Here is a 24459-nt window from a genome sequence, read left to right on the forward strand (position 1 = left end):
GATTTTTTGTCTTCTCTCTCATTTTTTAAAATTCTGACTAAAGGTTTGTCACTTTTATCTTTTCAAAAAATCAACTGTTTCATTGATCTTTTGTATTATTTTCTTCAATTTCAATTTCATTTATTTCTGCTCTGATGTTTAGTATTTCTTTTCTTCTACTAATTTTGAGTTTGCATTGTTTTTGCTTTTCTAGTTCTTTAAGATGCCTTGTTAGGTTGTTTAATGTTTTTTTCTACTTTCTGATATAGGCGTTTATGCTGTAAAATTTTCTCTTAGTACTTCTTTTGCTGTATCACATAGGTTTTGGTATGTTGTTTCTATTATCATTTGTTTAAGACATTTTAATATTTTCTTCTTAATTTCTTCATTGACCACTAGTTATTCAGGAACATATTGTTTAATTTCTATGTGTTTGTATCATTTCCAAAATTCCTCTTGTTATTGATTTCTAATTTTATTCCATTGTGATCAGAGAAGATACATAATTTCATTTTTTTGATTTTTTTAAAGATGTGTTTTGTGGACTAACATGTGATTTATCCTTGAATGATTCATGTGCTGAGGAAACTAATGTGTATTCTGCAGCTGTTGGATGAAATGTTCTGTATCTATTAGATCCATTTGGTCTATAGTGCAGATTAAGTCTGATATTTCTTTGTTAATTTTCTATCTGGAAGATCTGTCCAATGCTGAAAGCATTTCTGCATGATTATTTTTAATTATTTCAATCTCTGTGTTAAATTCATCTGATGATAGAATTCTGAATTACTTCTCTTTGTTTTCTTGAGTTTTGCTGATTTTCCTCAAAACAGCTGTTTTGAATTCTCTGTCTGAAAGATATATCTCTATCCCTCCAGGATTGGTCCTTGGTGCCTTATTCTGTTTGTTTGGTGGTCTTGTTTTCCTGAATGGTTTTGATGCTTGTGGATGTTTGTTGATGTCTAGCTGTGAGATTTAGGTATTTACTATAATCTTCATTGTCTGGGCTTGTTTGTACCTGTGCTTCTTGGGAAGGCTTTCCAGGTATTCGAATGGATTTAGTTGTCATAATTTAAGTTTTTGGTCACTGTAGCCGTATCTGCATTAGGGGGTAATGCTGTGTCTTGCAGATTCATAAAGGTGCCACCTTGGTGGTCTTGGATAAGATCCAGAAGAATTCTCTATATTACCAGGCCAGACTTATTCTCTTCCCTTATTTTCTCCCAAATAAACGGAGTCTCTTTCTTTGTGCTGAGCTGCCTGGAACTGGGGGAACGGTGACACAAGCACTTCTGTGGCCACTGCCACTGGGAAAGTGCTATGTCAGATCTGAAGCTAACTCAGCACTGGGTCTTGATCAAGGCCTTTGGTAACCACTGCCTGACCATTGCCTATGTTCACTTAAGACCCTAAGACTCTAAAATCAGTCGCCTTCCATTTAGGGTGGCAGAATTCCTTATGGCCCCAGGCAGGCCCACAGATACCATCTGGGAACCAGGACCTGGAGTCGGAAACCTTAGTAATCTACCTGGTGCTCTATTCTACCGTGGTTGAGCTGGCACCCAAGCCACAGACCAAGATCTTCCCACTCTTCCCTCCCTTTTCCACAAGCAGAGGAGTCTCTCCCTATGGCCACCACCACCCCAGGCCCATCGTGAGAACCACCTGGCTACTACTAATATTCACTCAAGGCCTAAGGGTTCTTCAGTCAGCTTGTGTTGAATGCTGGCAGACCTGGGACTCTTCCTTCAGGGCAGTGGGCTCCCCTCTGGCCCGGGGAAGGTCCTTAAATGCTGTCCAAGAGCCAATGCCTGGGATCAGGGACCTCAAGAGCCCGGCTGGTCCTCTACTCCACTGTGGCTGAGCTGGTACCTATAGTGCAAGACAAAGTCCCATTTACTCTTCCCTCTCCTTTTTTTTAAGCAGGAGCCTCTCTCTGTAGGCACTGCAGCTGGGAATGCACAGGGTCATACCTGAACCCAGCACATCTCTGAGTTGCACCCAAGGCCCGTGGTGAGTACTGCCTGGCTATCACTGCTGACTACTTAGAGCCCAAAAGCTCTTTAGTCTGCAGGTGATGAATCCTGTCCAGACTGGGTTCTTCCTTTCAAGGAGGTGGGTTCCCTTCTGGCCCAGGGTGTGTCTAGAAATGTTGTCCAGGAGGTAGGGCCTGGAGTGGGGGCCTCAGGACTCTGCCTGTTGCCCTATGCACTATGGCTGAGCTGGTATCCAAGTTGCAAGAAAAAGTCCTCTTTACTTTTCCTCCCCTTTCCTTAAAAGGAAGCAATCTCTCCTGAAACTGCAAGGTGTGCTATGTGGGACTGAGTGAGAGGTGGCACAGATACTCCTTTGGCCAGCCTGGTTGGTGTCTCACTAAGTCATGCGTCTTCCAAGTCCACTGGTTCCAAACCCAGCCCAGCACCAAGACTTGCCTAGAAATTGCAGTTCTTGTGGCCTAGACTGCCTTTCAAGCTTATTTAGGACCCCAGATCACTTCAGCCTGTGGTGGCATGGGTGGCGAAATTCAGGTTCTGACCACTGGGATAAATGATTTATCTGGCTGGGGCTGGTCTAAATGCTCCCTCCATGGGCACTGGGTTCTACCTGGTGTTGCTTTCTGCTGTGACAGGGCAGCACTGAGTTTTAATGCAAAGTTCCACAATCACTGTACTCTTCATCCCCCAAGTGTACATTCTCTCGCCACACCATGTGGCTGCTGCCAAGGGGTGGGGGAGTGGTGGTATCAGCAATTCAAGATGGTTTTTCCTACCCTATTCAGTGCCTCTTTCAGTGATAGTAAGTTAAAACTAGGTACTGTGATCTCATCTGATTTTTGGTTCTTATGAAAGTGCTTTTTTAAATATGGACTATTCAATTTGGTGTTCCTGTGGGGAGGATGATTGGTGAAGGTTTCTATTTGGTCACCTTGTTCGGCCTCTACTGCAAAATATTATTTTTAATGTGATTATTTACAATATTAAGGTAAAAGAAAAACTTAGTTTTTAAAATGTAACAACACAGACTTTGTGAATGATAAAGTTTTCTATAAAAGTACTGTAGCTTTGGAGTTATCCCCATACTCGTTGTACTCCTTACACAGTTGTGTAAGATGGCTCCAGTGCTTCATAAAGTAAACTAAGGGCAAATTAATTAAGATATGATCTGATGCTCTCTAGGGAGATGTTCTGAGGAGGGAGGGATAAAGAAGACTAAACATGGCAAACTGTTGCCCACCCAGAGCGTTGAATTTGTGACAGTGAAATAAACCTACACTTCAGAAAGTGCTCTGAGAACCTAACATAACTCATTCCTCTATCCTTTGTAAGTAGCAACCTGGAGGGCAGCATCAGGCAGAGCTTTTTAATTAGGCAGCTATGTATTTTGTCAGAAAATTTACTAAGCAGTTGGCTAAACGTGATTATCTTGAGCTGCAGTAACTCTGATTAGTATCAATTAAACATCTATGGTTCTGCAGAAAGCTCGAAGATGGCCAGCTATGTGCCAAAGCACAGACCAGTGGCTACCAATACACAAAGTTAGCACAAATATAAACCACATAGTTTGTAGAAAAAGTTTATTTAATGGGGACAGTAAGACTATGCAAGATGGTTACTAGAAAAACCTCTTTCAGTCTGGATAAATACACAACAAAGGATCATAGTTGAAATATCAGTGACCTTTACAATAAGAAAGGTGGTCAGCCTGTGGAATTTTCCTTTTGGTAACCTTAAGAAGTCATTTTAGCAGTACCAACCATATAGTATATGTGAGGCAGTGTAATAAACGCTTTACAAGTGGTACTTCGTTTAGTCTTCATGAGTCTGAGGTAGGCACTATTAAATGTCCCCATTTTACAAATAAAAACATTGAGGTTAGCGAGACTACAGAAGGTACCTGAGGTTTGGGAAGTGTAGAACCAGGATCTAAATCTGGAACTCCTAAGCAAAAAAAGTGTTTTAATAATCAAAATATACAGCTTTACTACATTAGTAAAATTTAAAATTTGTTTTTGTTCATTGTTCACTATGCATGTTTTAAAATGTAAGGATTATAGCTTGTCTGTTAGGACAAATTCTCTAACTCCTAATTGATGGCTAGCCAAACATATCTTCAAAAAATAACTCTTATAATTATACCTTAGTTTTTGACAACCAAAACAACATATCCAGAAAAAACTAAATTCCTTAACAGATCATTTATTAGTAAATCTTTAATAGCTAGCACTAATCTTTGCCCAAATGAGGTAAGGCCTCCATTTCTGATTGGAATAATTTATTCTTTGGCCCACATAAAATCTTAGGCTACTGAAGATAAATATCATGTTTGTCTTCTGAATTTCTTAATAGTAACGAGTTTTTTATGTCGTAGGTACTCAAGTCAACTGAGTCAACTAGGTAAAGCTGAGGAGGATAAGGTTTTAGTCCCAATTTGCTTTCAACACTCTGAATATAAATGATTCACATTAGGTGGTTCTATTAAGCTGTTTTCAACTTTATATTATAAAAATTCTTTAAAGTCGAGAGATTATAAAAAATGGATACCTCAATTCAAAGATACATCTAAAATGCAAAGCAGGCCTATTTAAATATTTCCAAAATTAGTATAACTTTCAAGGGAACTGGAATTGGCATTTTCTAGCCACTATATCTTTCCAATTTATTAGATAATGACAGGTCTTGCAAGTAGCTAGTAGAGTTAATTTGGCAAAGGTGAAAGGGAATCTGCTGTCTTTATCAATCTTGGAAAAGTCTGTGCTATATTTCCTCTGGTAGAACATAAACAGGGATGGAAGTAATCCTGTTTGGTGATTATGGGGTGATATTGCCATCTAGTGACCATTTATCGCTGCAAGTGATCTCCTTTTTCTGAGTTACACGGTAATCAAGAGACAATAATCAGATGCATACACTTAAACGCTCAAATTTACGTCTCACTAAATTACAAAGTCCTTGAGGAAAGGATCATGGCTACTTATCTGCTTTCCTGCAAGTACATGAGAACATGTTCTGGACCCACTTACATAAGCATATGAGAAAGAACGTTTTCATTCCTCATTCCCTCCACCTTCCCCAGCCCCTAACTCTTCTGCTGTACTCAGGCCTGCTTAGAAGCTGCCAACTGTAAAAATTGTGGTAGGACTATCTCAAGTAAGTTTCTGTTTTCATGACCACATTACCAATGTAAGTGGCACAACACAGATGATTAATTAATCAAGTAATTAAGTAAATTATGCATTACTGGCTTATCTTTACTTCTTAAGAAAAATAAGTCAGTGAATTCCTCCAGCTGCCAAATAAAATGCAACCAAGTTGTCAGCAGAATTTCAGAAACATCAATATAATTATTCTAATAGCTATATTTTATTGAATGCTTATAATGTGCTAAACATTGTTCTAATTGCTATATGTGCACTGTATCATATAATCCTCAAAACAACTTAAGTAGTTATAAATCTAATTTTAACAGTAAGAAAATAGGCAGAGTAGAAAAAAGAGAAATATGATTTGCTTAGGGTTACTTCAACTAGTAGGTATAAAGGCTAGAATTTAAAACCAAGTAATCTACCCATTTTTGGTAGAAAACAGAAAATAATAAAAATGTTGATATTTAGATTTTTAAAAATATGCAAATATCTCAGTTATTTAACTTTAGTTACCTGAATTACTTTGAAAAATGGATTGCTTTGGCAGATAATTATTCTTTGCAAGACACATATTGAATGACCCAAATTTATAGATGAAAGAGTTTATTTATCTATTTGTTAATACATAATGGCCTTGGCCCAAAAAAGACTAACTGGGGCTAAAAAAGGAATTACAGTAACTTCAAAAAATATATTAAACATATCCAAGATCCTAAATATATTATTCTCCCCAAAAGCTAGCTGCTTCCAAACTTGATTTGATATTTTGCATGTTTTCCCTACGTTGCTTGGTAAATATACTGGCTTCTCCTTTCTGCAGTCGATGTCTGACAGCTGATTTTTGCTGTTTTGTCAACTGACGTTTCACCTTCTGTTTCACCAGTTCCTGGAAAGATTTCATAAATTAGTTATTACTGATAATGAACCATTTCAAAAAGTACACTGCTAATACCTTTTATATTTGTATGCTGACAGCATGAATTTTTAAGATTCCAAATACTGACAGTACTACATAGAAACTGTTATATAGGAGAAATTAAACTCCAAACAGATATAGAGATTATACAGCAAAAATTACAGTGTATAGGCAGAATTTTCAAAAAACTACCATAGTGCCACCTAGTGTGCATCATAAAAACTGATGGAAAAAACGAGATGAAAACTGCTTGTTCCTCTGCTTTTTAGGTTAAAAGTAGGCTTTTTGAATAGATTTTGTAATAGAAAATTATTTTTGAAAGCATTCAGTATTGCTCAATATATCCAAGAATGACTTCACAATTTCAGTTGTAGAAATGACCTGATGGTGGCAATCACCCATGAAAAAGGCTTCATGTATCATAAATTCAAGTTACTTATTAGTTAAGACATACTGTGCATGTCAAATGACTTACAAGATGAATAAGAAATGTGAAATATTCAGTTCACAATGATCTTTTCTTTCCCTGAAGAACTACAGTCTGTTATTTAAAAACTGTATATAACCTTGTATCATCCAATGTGTTTCCTAAAAAATATAGCTACAAAATGCTGCCAGGAACAAGGGTCTTTTTTTTTTTTTTTTTTTTTTTTGAGACAGGGTCTCGCTCTGTTGCCCAGGTTGGAGTGCAGTAGCGGGAACATAGTTCATGGTGGCTGCAGTCTCCTGAGCTCAAGTCATCTTTCTGCCTCAGCTTCCTTAGTAGCTGGGACCACAGGTGTACACCACTATACTTGGCTAATTTTTAAGTTTTTTATAGACAGGGGTCTTGCTATGTTGCCCAGGCTGGTCTGGAACATCACTGGCTGGGCTCTGTGGCTCACACCTGTAATCCCAGCACTTTGGGAGGCTGAGATGTGCTAATCACCCAAGGTCAGGAGTTCAAGACCAGCCTGGCCAACATGGTGAAACCCCGTCTACTAAAAATACAAAAATAAGCCAGGCGTGGTGGTGGATGCCTGTAATCCGAGCTACTCAGGATGCTGGGGCAGGAGAATCACCTGAACCCAGGAGGCGGAGGTTGCAGTAAGCTGGGATCATACCACTGCACTAGAGCTTGGGTGATGAGCAAAACTCCATCTCAAAAACAAAAACCAATAACAAAACATTTTATACCATTAACATGTAAGGTCCAAGTGTCTGAGACTGTCTTAAGCACCTTATAATCCTCACAGGGACCGAGCTCATTAATCTTCAGTTCATATGAAGAATGGCTCACCCATCTCAAACCTGATTATTTTATCAAGAGACCTACATTAAGTTTTTGAAAGTCATCAGTTTGGATTCTAAGGTAAAATTATTTGAAATTTAGTCAACAGGCTGCCTAAAATCAGGACAATTGAAAAGGAAGGTATTTTGAGTTTTAACAACAAAAAGTCATTTGGCCTTCATTTTATACATAACGGTGAAAGGATTCAACTCTGCCACATCCTTTGAGAAACAATCACTTCTTAGAATCAAATAAAGTACTGGTGTCAAGACTAAAGTCAAAAAGCAATCAACAGAAGTCTGTACCTGAAAAGCATGCATTATTTGTTTAATCACAGTAGTGATCTAATAAACATTCAGTACATGTTAAATGACTACTTACCGGAGGAATTGTTGAACAGCTTACAACACTGCCTGAAGAAGTGATACTCAGAGTTCTTGTTCTATACTGATTAATAGCTCCCATATTTTCTTCATCTCTAAAATTAAAAAACCCACAATTTATCTAGTTAATTTGTATAATGTAATGAATTCCGTTTAATTTAGATTATTTTTTGCATACAGAACAACTGAAGACATAAAATACTTCAGGAAGATTATATTTCAAAATTTCTGAGAAGATAAAACTACCTACTAGTAAGTTCTGTATATTAACAATTTGTATTTTCCAGCATTCTGATAGTCACTATCAAAATTTCAAAATAGTAGAATGCTTTCGCCATGGAAATCTATCACCTCCCCACAATTCATCTTCCCTTTTCTAATAATCCTTTCCTCTTCTTTCACTGAACTGTAGAAATAATGTTTCTCCCAATCTAAATTTTTGAGACTCTCTCCAATTTCACAAACAACAGAAGATACAATGGAAACAGATAGTACTCATTTTAGTCAGCTCTGCTAAGGTAGGAAAAACTGCAACCTAGAGATTAATGCTTTCACATGGCTCAAAGTTTCAATGAATGCAATGTATAAAAACTCTAAGACAGTATTAACTCCTAACAATTAATATTTTTCAGCAACATCTGCTGTTCTGCTTTTACTCTGAATAAAAGTTTTGCTCAGCATGCATCCAGAGTGAGAACAAAATTATTGTTCCCATTCTGAGTTTAAAAGACCATTTAATCCTATGCAGGTTTTCTTCTATCTCTGTGGTTAATTTGATATGTTAACTTGACAGGACCACAGGGTGCCAGATATTTGGTTAAACATTAACCTGGGTGTGTCTTTGAGGGTGTTTCTGAATCAGTAAACTGAGTATAGCAGATTGCCCTCCTAAGTGTGGGTGGACCTCATCCAACCCATTGAAAGCCTGATCAGAACCAAAAGGCCGAGTAAGAGAGAATTCACTCCCTGGGACATGGGTCCTCTCCTTTCTTTGGATTGGACTGGAACTTACATTATTGACTCTTCTGGTTCTTAGCCCTTTGGATTTGGAACATATTCTGTCTAGGACTTCTCAGCCTCCATAACCCCATGGGCTAATTCCTTATAATAAATCTCCTATTTATTCTGTTTCTCTGAAGAACTCAGACTAATATACTTACTCAAAATCCTGACTCTGTCTCTCTTAAGCTTCTGATTAAGTTTTCCAAGTTTATTATTCAAATGGCAGTAGCCCTGTGACACAGATACACAGCTACATCAAAAAGGAACAAAACTCTCAGGTTTTGCTTCATGAATAAAACTGTAAAGATAAAGGTAGGCTTAAGATATAAGCCCAAACATGTACTGAAAAATGTTCAATAAATTGCTGATCTAATTTTAATTGTCATATTACTATTTTGAATAAATAAAACCAATATTTCATTAAACTAGTTTGATTCTGAACACGCTATCCCAAATTCAAAAGTTAAGTTTTAGTTTGCTAATCTAAGCTGAGCTTAATATTTGCCAAAAAAAAAAATTCTTAAAACATCATTACATAACTTTAACTATACATGAACAAAGAACTGAAGGCTCAAGGTTCTGGAGAAAACTCACTGCAGATGTTTCATGTAGAAAGCAATAAAAACATTTATTGCATGTTTTAATTTTTACATGCCTTTATATAACTCAAACACATCAGATGTGTAATTAGGAAAATATATGAGGAATAACTCATCCATCTAAAACCTGATCAATGTATCCAGAGACCTACATTAATTTGAAAGTCATCAGTTTGTATTTTTTTTTTTTTTGAGACAGAGTTCTTTGCTCTTGTTACCCAGGCTGTAGTGCAGTGGTGCCATCTTGGCTCACTGCAAACTCTGCCTCCCAAGTTCAAATGATTTTCCTGCCTCAGCCTCCCATGTAGCTGGGATTACAGGCACACACCACCACACCTTGCTAATTTATGTATTTTTAGTAGAGACAAGGGTTTTGCCATGTTGGCCAGGCTGGTCTCGAACTCCTCAGGCCTGCCTCCCAAAGTGCTGAGATTACAGGCATGAGCCAACACGCCTGGCCATAAGTTTGTATTTTAAAGCAGAATTACTTGAAATTTAGTTAATAGGCTACTTAGAATCAGGTCAATTGAAAAGGAAGGTATTTTGAGTTTTTAACAAAAATTTGGCTTTCATTTTACACATAAAGATGGAAGAATACAATTCTGCCACATCATTTGAAGAAAACATTCATGTACTAGAATCTAAGAAGGTATCAGTCTCAAGGCTACAGTTAAAAAGCAATCAACAAATTCAGTGCGGTGGCTCACGCCTATAATCCCAGCACGCCTATAATCCCTCCTTTGGGAGGCTGCGGCAGGCGGGTCACGAGGTCAAGAAATAGAGACCATCCTGGCCAACATGGTGAAACCCTATCTCTACTAAAAATTAGCTGGGCGTGGTGGCAGATGCCTGTAGTCCCACAGCTACTTGGGAGGCTGAGGCAGAAAAATCACTTGAACCTGGGAGGCACAGGTTTCAGTGAGCTGAGATGGTGCCAATGCACTCCAGCCTGGTGACAGAGTGAGACTCCCCCGCCAAAAAAAAAAAAAAAACAAAAGCAATCAACAGAAGTCTATACCTGAAAGGCCTGAATTCTCTGTTTAATGATGACAAGGCAATTAGATGAGGGCATTCATCTTCATGCTCTTCGGAGCCAGCAGAGATTCCTCCTTGAACTGTCTGACCATCTTGCCCAGTGTAATTTTCAGTTCTGCTTTTCTCCTCAGAAAATTCAGTTACAGAGTTGTTTTCAACAATCTGCCCTTTTATTTCTTCTAAAGCTTGATGGAATTCATTCATTTCAAAACTCCGTGCATCAGCACTCTCTTCTGATAAACCATCTTCTTTTATTTGTCCAGGGTCTCCAGATGATTTGCAATCACAGCCCTCTGATTCATCTAGAGAGTTCTGTTCACTTTCATTTTCTGACCTATAAACCTCTGTTTTTTCTGTCACTTCTTCATCAGAAAATGAGAATTCAGATCCGTCTTCTGTTGCAATATTTTTATAATCTGGACCTAATGGATGAAGCAGTTCATCATCTGCCTTCATTTCCTTTGTGTAGCCACTGGCAGAAACCTCCACATCAAGAGTGTCCTCCCTCCTAGGAAAAAAAGGTGGCAAGCATTGAAAGAGAAAAAATGTTTATCTGAGAGGAGCAAATATCTACTATTCTGATAAATTATGATTCAAGTGAGTTTAATGGCTTTTATGTTAAAAATAATTTTCTCTTTCCCTAATGTAATATTTAAATGACACAGGCATATGTGTCATTTAAATATTACATTTAAATATTACAAATATGAAAGGCATATATGCTGTCATTTTAAGAATAACTGAAAAATGACAATATAAATAAAAAGGTTATAAAAATCTCAGCTTATGTTTATTAACTTTGTAAATTAACTTTCAAATGGGGCTAAAGATTTCTTTCAGATAATGTGACTCCTCCCATATCAGAAAATATCTTTTAAGTATATAAAATAAATATGAGAAAACTGAACTTTGAGAATACACATTATGTCTTGAGAATCAATTAAAGATACCTCCTGCTTTCAATAAAGGAAAAACACAAATTTCAATGAACATTTGGTGTGATTCCTTATGAATGAGTTACTCACATAGCACCCAAAATAGAATTAAAAGTTCTTGAATTTATAAGAATTAGATATGTTCCTTCCTAAAATTCAGTAGCAGTGCCTTAATGGACCAATTGCAAGAATTTTCAAGTTTTTAAATTTCAGTTATGTACTACAGAGCAATGACATGTAACAGTGATTATGTGTTAAAATTTGAAAATTTTTTTAGATGAAAAATTTTTAGAAATACACAGACAAGATAAACTGTTCTTTCATGTAAAGCAATGGGGAGTACAAACCTGATATCCCTAAAGGTTGGAAAGAGCTCACTTTCATAGCTGAAACGTTTCAAGAAGAAATCTCTAATGCATTTAACATCTCTGTCAAAATACCTGCAAAAGTAAGGATCATTTATGATATAGCCTTTATTGCTCATCTTTTTTCTTATTAGTCAATGACAATATCTTTATTAGTTAATGGTACTGCTGCTCCTTAAACAAGGAGATAAAAGATGTTACACAAAAGAAAAAAACATACAAATGAGTTACCAGTGTGTTCAAAAAACTAAAATCCAAGGAAATCTCAAGGATACTAAGCTGTCAATGCCATGCAGTTCCTATGGTTAGGAAAGTCAAGGTTTTCTCATAGGTACTGGTATATAGTTAGATACACTAGGGAAAGACAAGTGTGAACCCCAGGAAGTAAGATTATGGGCCTACGGTTTGGGGATAGGTTTCTACTTATCCTCTTTGTCCCGAGTCTGGCTATGCTTCCCATCAGCAATACTCAATGGAACCCCTAGCAACTGAAAGAGCCGAAGATAAAAAGATATTAATTTTAAATAAGTTTAGAGACTACTGAATTATGTTTATGTTTCTTTGTTATATCCAGTAGCCAATTTGCAATAACACCCAAAGGATAAATGCTATAGCTTATAAAAATAATCTGAAGACAGGTTTATCTGGACCAAAAGTAGAATAATTTCTGAATATCAGATTGCCTTTTTGGGCCACCATAAAGCAGCAAAAATGGATTCAATTCTCTAGATTTCCAGACAAGGAGAATAAGGACAGGATAACATGGAACTGACTATCTCTTTGTGAAAGATGAAGTTTGGAAATAGGAAGACAATGCCTCTCCTCTTTGCTCACAGGGCACTCTGGGAAAGATACTAATACATTTTAAAAAGACTATTTTTATATGTTTACATCTCCCTATGAGACAGTAACTTCTTCTAAAGCGTATACAGGGCTTACTTATCTCTCAATCTCTAGCACTTACCGCAGCTCCTTAGCCCCAGTACTGTTCATAAAAACCGAAATTAAATTACCATGTCTCCCCATAGAACGATGCCGCCTAAACCTAGAATGTCATAATCTGCCACACTCTGGTGGCTCCTAGATGTTCCTTTATTGTGTTACTATGTTATTCCTTATTAATAAAAATGCTGATTAGTCATCATCCAAAGAGTACTGACCACCCGAGTGCCAGGCATTATTAGTCTTTTAGTATTTTGTTGAAAACATTTTTAAAATTTATTTTCAAATGACATTTCTTTCTATAGCATATGTATACACATTTTCTACTGGAAACCAGGATGAAGACAAACTTCACTTAACTACTTCAAGCTCAATCTCTGCAAGAATTAATATACTCTATTATATAACTAATACTAGCTGTTAGTTGAGGAAAAAGAAGTTTCTCATAAAGCTTGTAACAGAAATTTTAAAAATCCTTAGTTACACTCAGTTGAATCATGAACTACAAGCAAATAAAGGAAAAGGTCTTATTTCATGACTTGGCTTGTTTAAATAAATAATGTGAAGAATATGATTATTATAGTATATAGTGTTTCTGCTCTGTGTCAGATAAAGTTTTATGTGAATTTTTTTCTAATAGTAAAAGCTAAAAGTGACAAGAGATAATTATCATTGGTTTGACAATTGAGTCTAGTCCAAAACCACAACTTTTATTCAGATCTTTTGAGATTACTGAGTTATGCTTGGTGAATCTCTCTTGGAGGCAATCATGGAACAACAAGAAAAAGGGAAAGGCAAAAGTGGTTCTAGGGTTCCCTGCTTCATTCCCTACTTTTAACTATTTTAACAATTGGGCTTCCATCTAAAAGTCTGATTGAACAAAGGGTTCCATGGCTAAGACAATTTGACTTTTGAACATCTGTCAAATTACAACAGAGAAATTCAAATTCTTATGGGGAAAACTCTAGTACTTAGATATACTTTAATAGAAAGAAAAGTTTTTATAACATTAACACTAGCCACTTCAAACCAGTTACTGACATAAATAATAGTATCACAAAATTGAAAAATTATGACTAAAAAAGAATCTTTTTTAGTCATTATTTTTGTTTGGATAGATCCCAAACAAACACATTCACATCCAGAATCAATAATAGCATGTACGTACCACTCAGCATTGGGATGAGACGTCGAAACCATCTGCGGAAAATCAATCATGGTGATGTGGTCATTTTCATCCAAAATGAGATTAAATTCATTAAAATCTCCATGAATCAGCCCATGATTTGCAAGTTTGACAATTAGTTCCATAGCTTCATCATATACTAATGCAGGATCTTCAACATGGTGTATCTGACATCTGAAAGTATTTTAAGCACGAAAACAGAGTATTTTAAGCACAAATACAAATAATCTGTTTTAATCAAAGTATGTATGCATGTGAACATATATTGTTCACATTTTAATGAAAATAAAATTTTATTTTAACAAAAATAAGTTTATTGTTTTAATCAATGTATGCATGTGAACATATATATTATTTCCATGCCCTGTCTCTCCAGTATTTTTTTCTCATTCCCATCAGCACACAGATATAGTATCTCCCATCTATTTTAAAAAAAAGCCACACTCTGCTTCAATTCTGTATCTTTTTTCCACTACCTTTTTTTGATCTTTACAGCCAAACTTGTCTACATGTGCTTTTTCCAATTTGTTTCCTCCCATTCTCTAATAAACCCATTTCAAACAGGCTTTCATCCACCTTATTTCAGTGAAATAGCCCTTGTTGAGACTACCAATGACTTCAATGTTGCTAAATTCAGAGGTCAATTATTAGTCCTCATCATATGTGGTTTGTCAGTTGACCTCTTTGAAACATTCTCTTCACTTAACTCTTGGGACACCATTCTCTCCAGGTTTTCTTCCTTCCTCATAGATCATACCTTCTTGGTCTTTTCTTTTAGTATTTCATTTTTTTCCTTTACCTCTAAATTCTGGAATTCCTCAAAGGTCAAGCCTATGACCTTCTATTTTCTCTTATTTAGACTCACTTTTGGTGATCTCATCTAGGCTAATGGTTTAAATACCATATATACACTGATTTTAACCTAGACTTCTCGAACTGCCAGGCATCTCAAACTTACCATGTCCAAAATGGAATCTCTGATTCTGTCCCACCCTCCAACTCCTCCAAAATGCTCTTCCTGTAGCTCTCCTGTTTCTGTACATGGTAGCTTTCTCCCTCAATTTGCTACTCAGGCCAAAAAACTTGGTGTCACCATTGACTCATCCCTTCCTTCACATCCATATCCAATCCCAAATCATGTTGGTTCAACCTGCAGAACACATTCAGAATCTGGCCACTTTTCATCATCTTCACAACTATCACTGTAATCAGAACTACCTATTTCTTGCCTAGATTATGATAATAGCCTCCTAACTTGTCTTCCTAATTCTGTCTTTGTCTCCCCAGAGTCTATTAATTCAGCAGGCAGAGTGACCCTCTTAAAACATTGAGATCACTGACTGATGAGATCACCTCTTCTCTGCTCAAAATATTCCCACTACAATGACTTCTAATCTGAATCAAAATTTGATAAGGTTTTAACTTATCAGTGAGACTTTTCCTGACCACCCTACGTAAAACAGTAGTCTCCTGTCCCCAGTAAGTACTTCCTTTCTCCCTTACTCTGCTTTATTTTTATCCATAGTGCTTACTAACAACTGATATACATTTTCTTTAGTTAGTCCATATTGTCAGAATAAAACTGAGTTTTTAATTTGTCTTTGAGTCTATTCCTTTAAATCAATTTTTAACTTCCCAGAGACAATATTTCATTAACTAAAAAAATTTTTATTCTAAACCCTGAAATTTAAATTTATTTCTCAGAATTCATGGCTTTAAGAATAATAAATACTTACAGTGGATAACCATTTATAAGTTCCATGACCACTGCATGACGATTGTAATCAACTGGCTTTGGAACTGGAAATTTTCTCTCATACAATGCCTAAAACAGCAAAACAGGTGTAAGCTAATGAAGCGGTCATTACTCTTTAAAGAACAATAAAAGTAAACACACCTTTCTACAGCAAGAAGAAAAACACACAATCATTTATAAAATTATAGTTAACACAGGGTTACTTATGCATAACTTATTTATTCGCTGTGCAGAATAAGCCATACATAAAAAACAAATTTTAAACAAAAGTTTGAATTCACTTTTCTGCCAAAAATGAACATTTACAAAATTGAGTGTTAAAAAGTTTCTAAACACTCTATAATTAGTGTTAAAAAGCCCCCAAGAAGCTTACAGTCTCTTAGGGGTATATCCTTTCCTATTTTCTAATTCTCTGGCATTTGTTGAAACGTCCTGAAAATATTCAAATTAGAAACAAATTGTAATTTAGGAAATACTCATCTTCTGACATATTAGGAAATGAAGCATTCTAAGAGATCAGACATATTGGTTTATAGGACACCGACCCTTTTCTCCAGACCACAATATGCAATATAAATCTATTATGTGAAAAACATAATACACTGTTGTAGGCTGAGTCACTGAGTTATTTAAGACTATCCATACATCTTTTCCCCTAAGCTTACTGTCTTCAACCTTATTGTTTACAAAGCCCTGCTATTACTTCCTTGAAGTATAGTAGGTATTCACCTTAGATTTATGCTCTTTGACATTTAAAATGCTAGTATTAGGAATGGTAAAAACTGCAATTACTTTTGCACCAACATAGTGTAAGGAGGCATTTGTTATTTATACCTCATTACTCCACCAGTGTTCTAGTTCTTGCCATCATACCTATCCTATTCTATGTACCAGTACCACACTAACCTGCTGATGCCAATACTCCATTTAAAAAATATACACTGGCTGTGTTATTTTCAGTTTGAACAACTATTCCTGGTTTTCAAAACTCTTTAATCCACTTGTACAGTCCTACTTCTCCCAATATTCTCTCCAATACGCACCAAGAAATGCAGTCAGGACAGTCACTGCAGTGTCACCTAAACACACAGGGCTCACATATATTCATGTATTTGCTCATACTGGCTTCTCTGCCAAAATACACTGTCTTAGAGTCAAGTAATAGCCAAGCTTCATGGCTCTACTCAGCTGAAACTTCTCTACTCACTACCTGAAACTTCCTTCATCAACTATTCTATCATTTACTAAAGTTTCTCTAAACTCAGTATATAATTTTTTTTTTTTTTAAATTGTTGTTAGACTTGCAGTGGTGGCTCACGCTTATAACCCAAGTACTTTGGGAGACTGAGGTGGGTGGATCTCTTGAGCCCAGGAGTTTGAGAGCAGCCTGGGCAGCACAGCAAGATCATGTCTCTGCAAAGCAGGCATAGTAGCACATGCCTGTGGTCCAGATATTTGGGCGGCTGAGGTGGGAGGATAGCTTGAGCCCAGGAGGTCAGGGCTACAGTGAGCTGTGATCATGCCACTGCATTCCAGCCTGGGTGAGAGTGGGACCTTGTCTCAAAAATAAATAAATAGATAGATTCTTTGTTTCATGTGTGTTTGTGTTATCTTCTCAACTTTAAGACACAGATTGTACTGGTTATTTCTTTGGCATCCACTCCTTTACTCTACACTACCCCAGCAACTAATTTCAAAAGGCTGTCTTGCTTACCTTCTGTGAACAAGAACCAAACTATTTCCCACTTCCCAGAGATTTTTATTTGCTTTGTTTTTAAGTAATTTTTTTTCAACATAGACCATTTTGAACATAACTTGGCAGATCAATAGCAAGTGATAACCTTAAACATTGTGAATATTTGTCTACAACTTGTGCTATAGCCTAGACCTCATGTTATAGCCTAATCTTTATCTCATTGTTTCTCTCTTATGAAAAATCAATATATTTAAGGAATGTATTTATGTGCAACCAGATTCAATTCCTATACCTTCAATATAAATATCCTGAAAAACACCTACTACAGTTTTGGGAAAATGTGTAATGATCCCTACCAAGCTGCTAATTTACTATTATAAGACATAAACTATTAGTATAAGACCATAAATACACAACATGTATGGTATCAGTATTACTAGTTTATACTGCCTTAAGAAATCTCCCATGATTAGTAAACATTTAAGCATATAATATAACCTACTCAAAGAACAACAAATTGAATCCTCAAGAAACAGGTGTTTACACACTGTGCGAATCTTCCATTCAAATTTTTTTTCAAAAATGAAGATAAATTATGACAAATCCTATTGGCAGAATAATGAAAACACAGTATTATCTTTTGTTTAACCTAGTTATTATTGAATATATTTTATTTGGCTATTATATTTAACAAATCTATGCTGAACTTAACTTTGAGGGCAAAAAGTTAAAAATAGAAGATTTTCTTTAATGTCAGAATAGAATACAAATGTAATTCATCACTACCATAAAATATGTAGTCAAGTTCCAATACTTGGGAAAACTGCAGAGGTAAGCACACCAGAAGTAAAATGAAAAGGCCTAACCCTAAGAAAACCATCTTTGCAATTATGGCATTTCATCTGCAGGGTTAAGTTTTTTTTTTTTTTCTATTTGTACAAATGTATGAGGTACATGTAACATTTTATTAAGTATATATGAGTAGTGATCAAGTCAGGGTATTTAGTGTGTTCATTTCCTGAGTAAAATACATTTTGTTTACTATAGTCACCCTACTCTGCTATCAAACATTGAATGTATTCCTTCTAACTGTATGTTTGTACCCTTTAACCCACTTCTCTTCATCCTTTCCGCTTTGAAACTAAAGATTTTTACCTTTTTTTTTTTTTTTTTGAGACAGAGTTTTGCTCTGTCGCCCAGGCTCAAGTGCAGTGGCATGATCTTTACTCACTATAACCTCTGTCTCCTGGGTAAAGTGATTTTCCTGCCTCAGTCTTCCAAGTAGCTGGAATTACAGGTGCCCACCACCACACCTGGCTAATTTTTGTATTTTTAGTAGAGATGGGGTTTCACCTTGTTGGCCAGGCTGGTCTCCATTACGTCAAGTAATCTGCCCGCCTCAGCCTCCCAAAGTGCTGGTATTACAGGCATGAGCCACTGCACCCAGCCAATTTTTACCATTTTTAATATTCAGATAAGTTTATAAATGACGTTTGTTCCATTATGTGAAACAAAAAACTAGCCAACTTATCTGAGACACTAAGGTTTCCACAGATGGTAATTACTTGGTGTTTTCAATTAGAAACAGACATATGTATAGTTATATGTATTGAACAGATATATATACACCCACATACAAATATTTGCGAGGTAACAGCATCATTAACTATTTTTGGTTCTTCCATCTTGTCAATATTATAGAATGTGTTGCTCTTATGCATTAATAACAATTTAAAATACCTTAACATAGAAGGGAATCACTTAAAAGAGCCCAAATAATCAACAGATTTAGGGATTGAGTCCGTCTGTAGGTATTGAGTCTAAGGTTAGAGAGATGTGGGGGCAACAGAATCACACTTGACATTAAGGCCTTTGAGACACAGGTATTATTTGGCTAAAACATGCATGACTATAAAATAAATACCTTCATGTAGGCAAATTCCTTCATGGCAGAGAGACGAGATAAATAAAGCCAAGAAACATTATGCCTATGTTTATGATAATCACGTTTGTTTTTCAGATTTCGAAACGAGGTTCTTCCTAGTTTGTGAAGCTTTAATGCAAATTGCTGTCCTTCTTCATTTGCAACAATGTAAATATCTAGAGACAAGATTTCAAAAAAAAATCATTATTACACATTTATTCCAATCACATAAAACAATTCTAACTTTGTCTAATTTTATTTGTATCAAAAATGTCATTTTTCCTAATAAAGGCTGAATATCCCTTATCTAAAACTTTCGGACCAGGAGTGTTCTGAAATTGGGAATATTTGGACACAAATAGTGAGATATCTTGGAAGTTATTAGAAGAAAATTCCTGGTATAAATGAATTTTCAGTGACAGACTTTCAGATAAAATAATAACCTACTAATTAAGGGTACTTTCTGATTTGTATTGCTTCCAACCAACTTTCTAATTTACTGTTTAGTTGGAAAAAAGGGAACATTAAAAGAAAATATGCTTTCTGAAGGGAAAACATAAATTAAAGCAAAGCAAATACTTTCCACAGTACTATCAGCTCTTACCTGATTCTTTGCCAACACCCATCTGGTTTCCAACAGACTCAACTACTTGCCTAGAAGAAAGTGTTTTCAAAGCTAGGTAATCATATCCTGCATTTGTCAACCGGTAGCCCTGGACAGCTACACAAAATCAAAGAAGAAAAACCATATTTCAGTTACACTGTATAACCAAGTCACATAAGTTCAACTCAAAAGCAAGATTTAACAATGGAAAATCTTCATTGAAAGACTCGGGCTCACAAACTTCCAATTTCTTCCTATAATTTGCATTTCTTCTCCAGTGTACTGTTAATTTTAAAGTGTGACCTACAGACTGAGGTCTATACGTGTTTGTGATGAGATAAAAGGAGGCATTTAAGTTCAATTTTTATATTAATTTGACCTAGAATTTATGTCTGATTTTGTATATCTGTTATCCATTTCATTTTTCTAGTATTTTTTTTTTTATTTTATAAAAGTAGGGATCTGTGATAGGTTGGAAAAAAACGAATCCCTCACCACAGATGTTTTAAGAAGTAATTCTCTAGAGTATGACTGCTGATTGTATTTTCCAAAGATGGTAGCCACAATATCTCTATCCTACATGTTCTTCTGCAGTACCTACACACTCTTCTGCAGTTCTGCGGTAGCCTACACACGCTTCTGCGGTACCATACACACTCTTCTGCGGTACCCTACATGTTCTTATTACTACTCTTTCTCCACTTCTTTTTGAGCTGGGAGTGTCCTGTGATTGTTTTGATTAACAGGATATGGCAGAAGTATGTTTTGTCAATTCTTTGTCTAATGCTTTACTAGTCTGGCAACTTCTACATCTTGCCTTTTGGAACACTTGCTCTGCGGGAACCAATTACCTGAAAAATCACAAATGATGCCTCAAAATACTTACTTTTGGTACGCTCCCAAGCTATGAGTTTATGTTTCACCAATTCTCTTAAAACTTTATTACAGCCACCATGTTTAAGGCTGGCTATAGACGCAATCAAACTGCCAGGAACAATTTCATGGTTCTTCATGCCCATTTCAACCTGAAATTAAGGGAATCATTATGTAATCATAATCAACACAAAACTTTATCTATCAAAACCCTGCTAAGAAATGAACTTCTCCTTGAAACTTTCCTTATTATGCCATTCTCCAACTTATTCTGAGACATAATCACTTCCATCTCTGAAACTATTTTAAAATTGCAATTTGAGATCTAATCACTGGTATTTATATTGTCTTTCCATTTCAAGAGTAGGAATTTTGAGTGCTAGACATACTGATGACCTTTGGGAAATGCTAAAATATTTGATAACATCTAAACATTTGTCTTTAAAAACTACAGATATGCAAGTATTTATTAAGCAGGTATTTAATGAGAAAGTACTACATGTAGGCATTGTAGAGGATTAAAAAATATATATGTAAACACTTTTAACCCCTGAGGAATTTTTATCTCATGATGGAAATTTTTGAAAATGATATACATCTAAGTTTATTAGAAGGTAAGAAGTGATAAGTGCTTAAAAAGGTAGCTCAGGGCAAATGAATACTTCTAGCTGAGGGATCAGTTCCAAGGAAGATGCAAAACTAGAGACTGACTTTTAAAAGATGTGGGCATACAGAGAAAACAGACAAGGGGATATTAGTGAAAGAAAAAGATTTAAAAATAGCACATATGCAAGAAAGTACTGACCACAGAGAAGAGCTGAGTACAGTGGCAGCTCAGATGGGACAGCACATAGAGTTCATGCAAAGGCAGCTGGAAGATACTTCTAGGATACAGAAGGCATTGAAATGTAGACCAAAGAATTTTATATTTTACCCTGAGGAAAGCAGGAAACTCTTGAAGATGTTTAGGCATGGAATATGGATGAACAGGATTATTTCAAGGACATTAATCTACCAGAAATATGCAAATTGGCTTAGAGACGGCAAAATCTGAGGGGGTACTCTGGAGAACTAAGACAGAAGTCCAGCTCAGAGGAAAGAGCAACCAGAACAGGGCAAGTGGTAGTGGTACTGGAAGGAAGGAATTAAAGATCTTTAGGAAGTATTACAGGAGAGCTTGGCAATTAGATGCCAAGGGTATGAAAGGTAAAGGTAAAGGAAGGGTAAAGGGAATGAAAAGCAACAGCTGGAAGTGAAGAGGAAAAGGAAGTTTTAAGATTATATATATATAGAGAGAGAGAGTTTGGGAAAAGAGAAAGGGGGTAGAAAAAAATTGAATTTAGTTTGAGCGCAGAGTTAAGTAAAAATGTTCGAAGGAAAATTGGAAAGGGGTCTGCACTTAGGAATGAAGTTGTAATTAGAAGGAAAAATAATCAATTATTTTATAGAGGTGAGAGTTGAAGACATAAAGTGGATGCGATGACTGAGCAAGAGATAATAGAAGAAAAAGGAATGCTAGGGAGAAGAATTCTGGGGCAAGTTCATATTGAAAGCCAAGGGCAGCTAGTCTAACAATGATTACTGATATAGGAGGAGCCAAAAAGGGAAGAGAGGCCCAAGGAAGGGTACCAACACTGGTGAGATGCAAATGAAACTGGAATGTTATATTTAATGACTAAGTCATTTCTTGGTGAGCTTTAAAAATAATTTAAATATTGCAGAGCCAATGTTTTGTAAGATAAATCTGGCATCATTTTGATGTCTCACCAAAACCTTAACTTTTAAATTTAACTTATTCTCTGTGCTTTATCTCTGCCTCCTCCATCCTGTAACACTCTTACTTTTGACTCCTACTTCTTCAGAGGCATTAAGGAATGCATGTGCTGAGGAAGCAGAAAAAAAGGTATCTTTCAGAGGTGACAGGTTTCATAAGGGAAGTCTTAACTGATTAGAAGAATCTACATGAGGAGAAAGTAAAGTGTGTTCCAAATTTCACACTGACTTTGCATTTGATAGTTTAATCCTTAAGTGCTGACTATTTAATTAAAAAATACATAATACAAGAGTCGGTGTGACTCGTATCACATATCCTATACATAATTACATAACATAGGTCGTCCTTATCATGGGGTTCACTCCTTACCAAAAGATAGTGGCTCCTAAATAAATGTACTGCTTTATTGTACAAATGTCTAGATCTATGTATTAATTTCTGTGCCATAAGACTAAGGCCATAAAATCACATTTTGTTACTCCCCTGATTAAAAACATTCAGTGGTTATCCCCACACTCTTTACCAAGCCTGCAAGGCTCTGTAGTACATAACCTGACTCTCACCTTTTCCAGCTACATCTCCAACCATTAGTGTCTCACTTTGCTTCAGCCACATTGGCCTTTCATCTCTTCCAGGACTTTTCTGTCTTAGGGATTTTGCACTTATAACTCCTTTTTCCTCTGCCTCCAACTCTTTCCAAGGACTTCACCGGGCTGTCTCCTTCTCACACAGCTCCTATTATTCCCCCATTCGTTCTTTCAATTACCGAATATTTATTCATTGTCTACCAAAGGCCAGTAACTTGTGCCCCTCCTCTCCCGTAATACTTCCTAAAGATACATATCCTTTCTATTCCATTATCCTTTATCAACTTCATAGCGCTTATCCATTACCCTACTTACTCGTTTACTTGATGATCTGTGTCTGTCTCTCCACTTGTCCGTTTTGTACCTCGTTTAACCTCCTAATGTTGCTACTAAAAACCTGACAAATACGTGTTGATTGAATGAATCAGAAAGACTGCTAGGCGACTGAATCTATTAGGGAAGTCAATATTACCAAATCTCAAGAGGAACCTTAAACTTTTCACAGCTGGTAGGAAGCTCAGGATCACAGAAGTTTCCAGGCCACAAAGATGCGAGCATTTCTCTTAAGCACAAGGCGAACAGCAGCAGAAAAGAAGAAAATCATTAGAAGACGGGGCCTTTGCTCTATCTGGGGTTAGGTAAGCTTCCAAACAGCTTTTTAAAAATCCAACTCTGACGCTCTGTTCTCCATTCCCAACTTCTGCCATGTCCTGGGTCCCAGAGAGGGCCTGTTCAGATCCCGGAAAACTTCGAGGAACAGGAAGAACACAGTGGAAAGGGACAGGGAGAATAGGAACGGTGGGTTCCTTACCGCGGTCAAGACCCTGAAGTCATCTCGGCTCATGTAACGCAACTTGGCCACATTCACCTTCCCCATGGCTGCCTCAGTCGGGACCTAGACGCCTTCCACACGACAGCCGGAAAGCGCAGAGCACGTCGCTATTCCGGCCTCTCACGCACTTTACAGCCGCCAAATGGCTTGCGCATGCGCTGAATCTTATTATAGGTCCTTGTTAATAGGTAGAAGAGCTAATCTCATTGGTATAGGAAAATAAAACTACTTGTACATTTTATGAAGCATATAGTATAGAACAAGGGAGTCTTTTATTTTTGCGAAATTTTTGCCTTGTGGCTGAGTTGGCAGAGTGTAGATGTTCTCCACAATATGCCTTTTTTTCCCCATATCTGTCAGGACTTGCTGCCTGAATGACGCGTGCCGCCTCACAGAGCAAAGTGGTAACTTAATGGGAGGAGCAAATTTTTCCCGCAGCTAGTTTAGGCAAAGTGGCTGCTAACCTGAGCCACAGTCCAGACAACCAAATCTGTTAAAGGTAAAGAGGACTGTAATCACACAAGCACGCCCTCTACTCCTAATTGCGCCAGCTCCGGACAGCGCCAGAGCGGGTGGTTAATGGAACGCTTGTGCTTGCTAAGTACTTCTCTTAAATGGTCCGCGTTGCTTCGGAGTGCGCCTGCGCGGTTTAGGGTTG

The 24459-nt window shown here is 36.6% G+C and overlaps 1 protein-coding gene across 2 annotated transcripts; it reads right to left on the reverse strand.

Moving 5' to 3' along the window:
* Positions 1-3549: 3549 nt before the first annotated feature.
* Positions 3550-23913, reverse strand: RIOK2 (RIO kinase 2). Of its 2 annotated transcripts, none has more exons than XM_012444161.3 (10): positions 23781-23913; positions 20622-20760; positions 19736-19852; positions 19132-19307; positions 15492-15580; positions 13738-13929; positions 11610-11702; positions 10311-10835; positions 7690-7786; positions 3550-6008 (listed from the first exon to the last, which is right to left on the reverse strand). In XM_012444161.3, exons 1-10 carry the CDS (start codon positions 23844-23846, stop codon positions 5844-5846), a joined length of 1659 nt encoding a protein of 552 aa, XP_012299584.1. In that variant the 5' UTR covers positions 23847-23913; the 3' UTR covers positions 3550-5843. The 2 variants fall into 2 exon arrangements, with proteins under 2 accessions (XP_012299584.1, XP_012299585.1); XM_012444162.3 differs by lacking the exon at positions 23781-23913 and adding an exon at positions 23285-23701.
* Positions 23914-24459: the final 546 nt, after the last annotated feature.

This window comes from Aotus nancymaae, unplaced genomic scaffold (assembly GCF_030222135.1).
Source record: "Aotus nancymaae isolate 86718 unplaced genomic scaffold, 86718_ANA_hifiasm-v0.15.2.pri h1tg000014l, whole genome shotgun sequence".
NCBI classification, from domain to species: Eukaryota; Metazoa; Chordata; class Mammalia; order Primates; family Aotidae; genus Aotus; species Aotus nancymaae.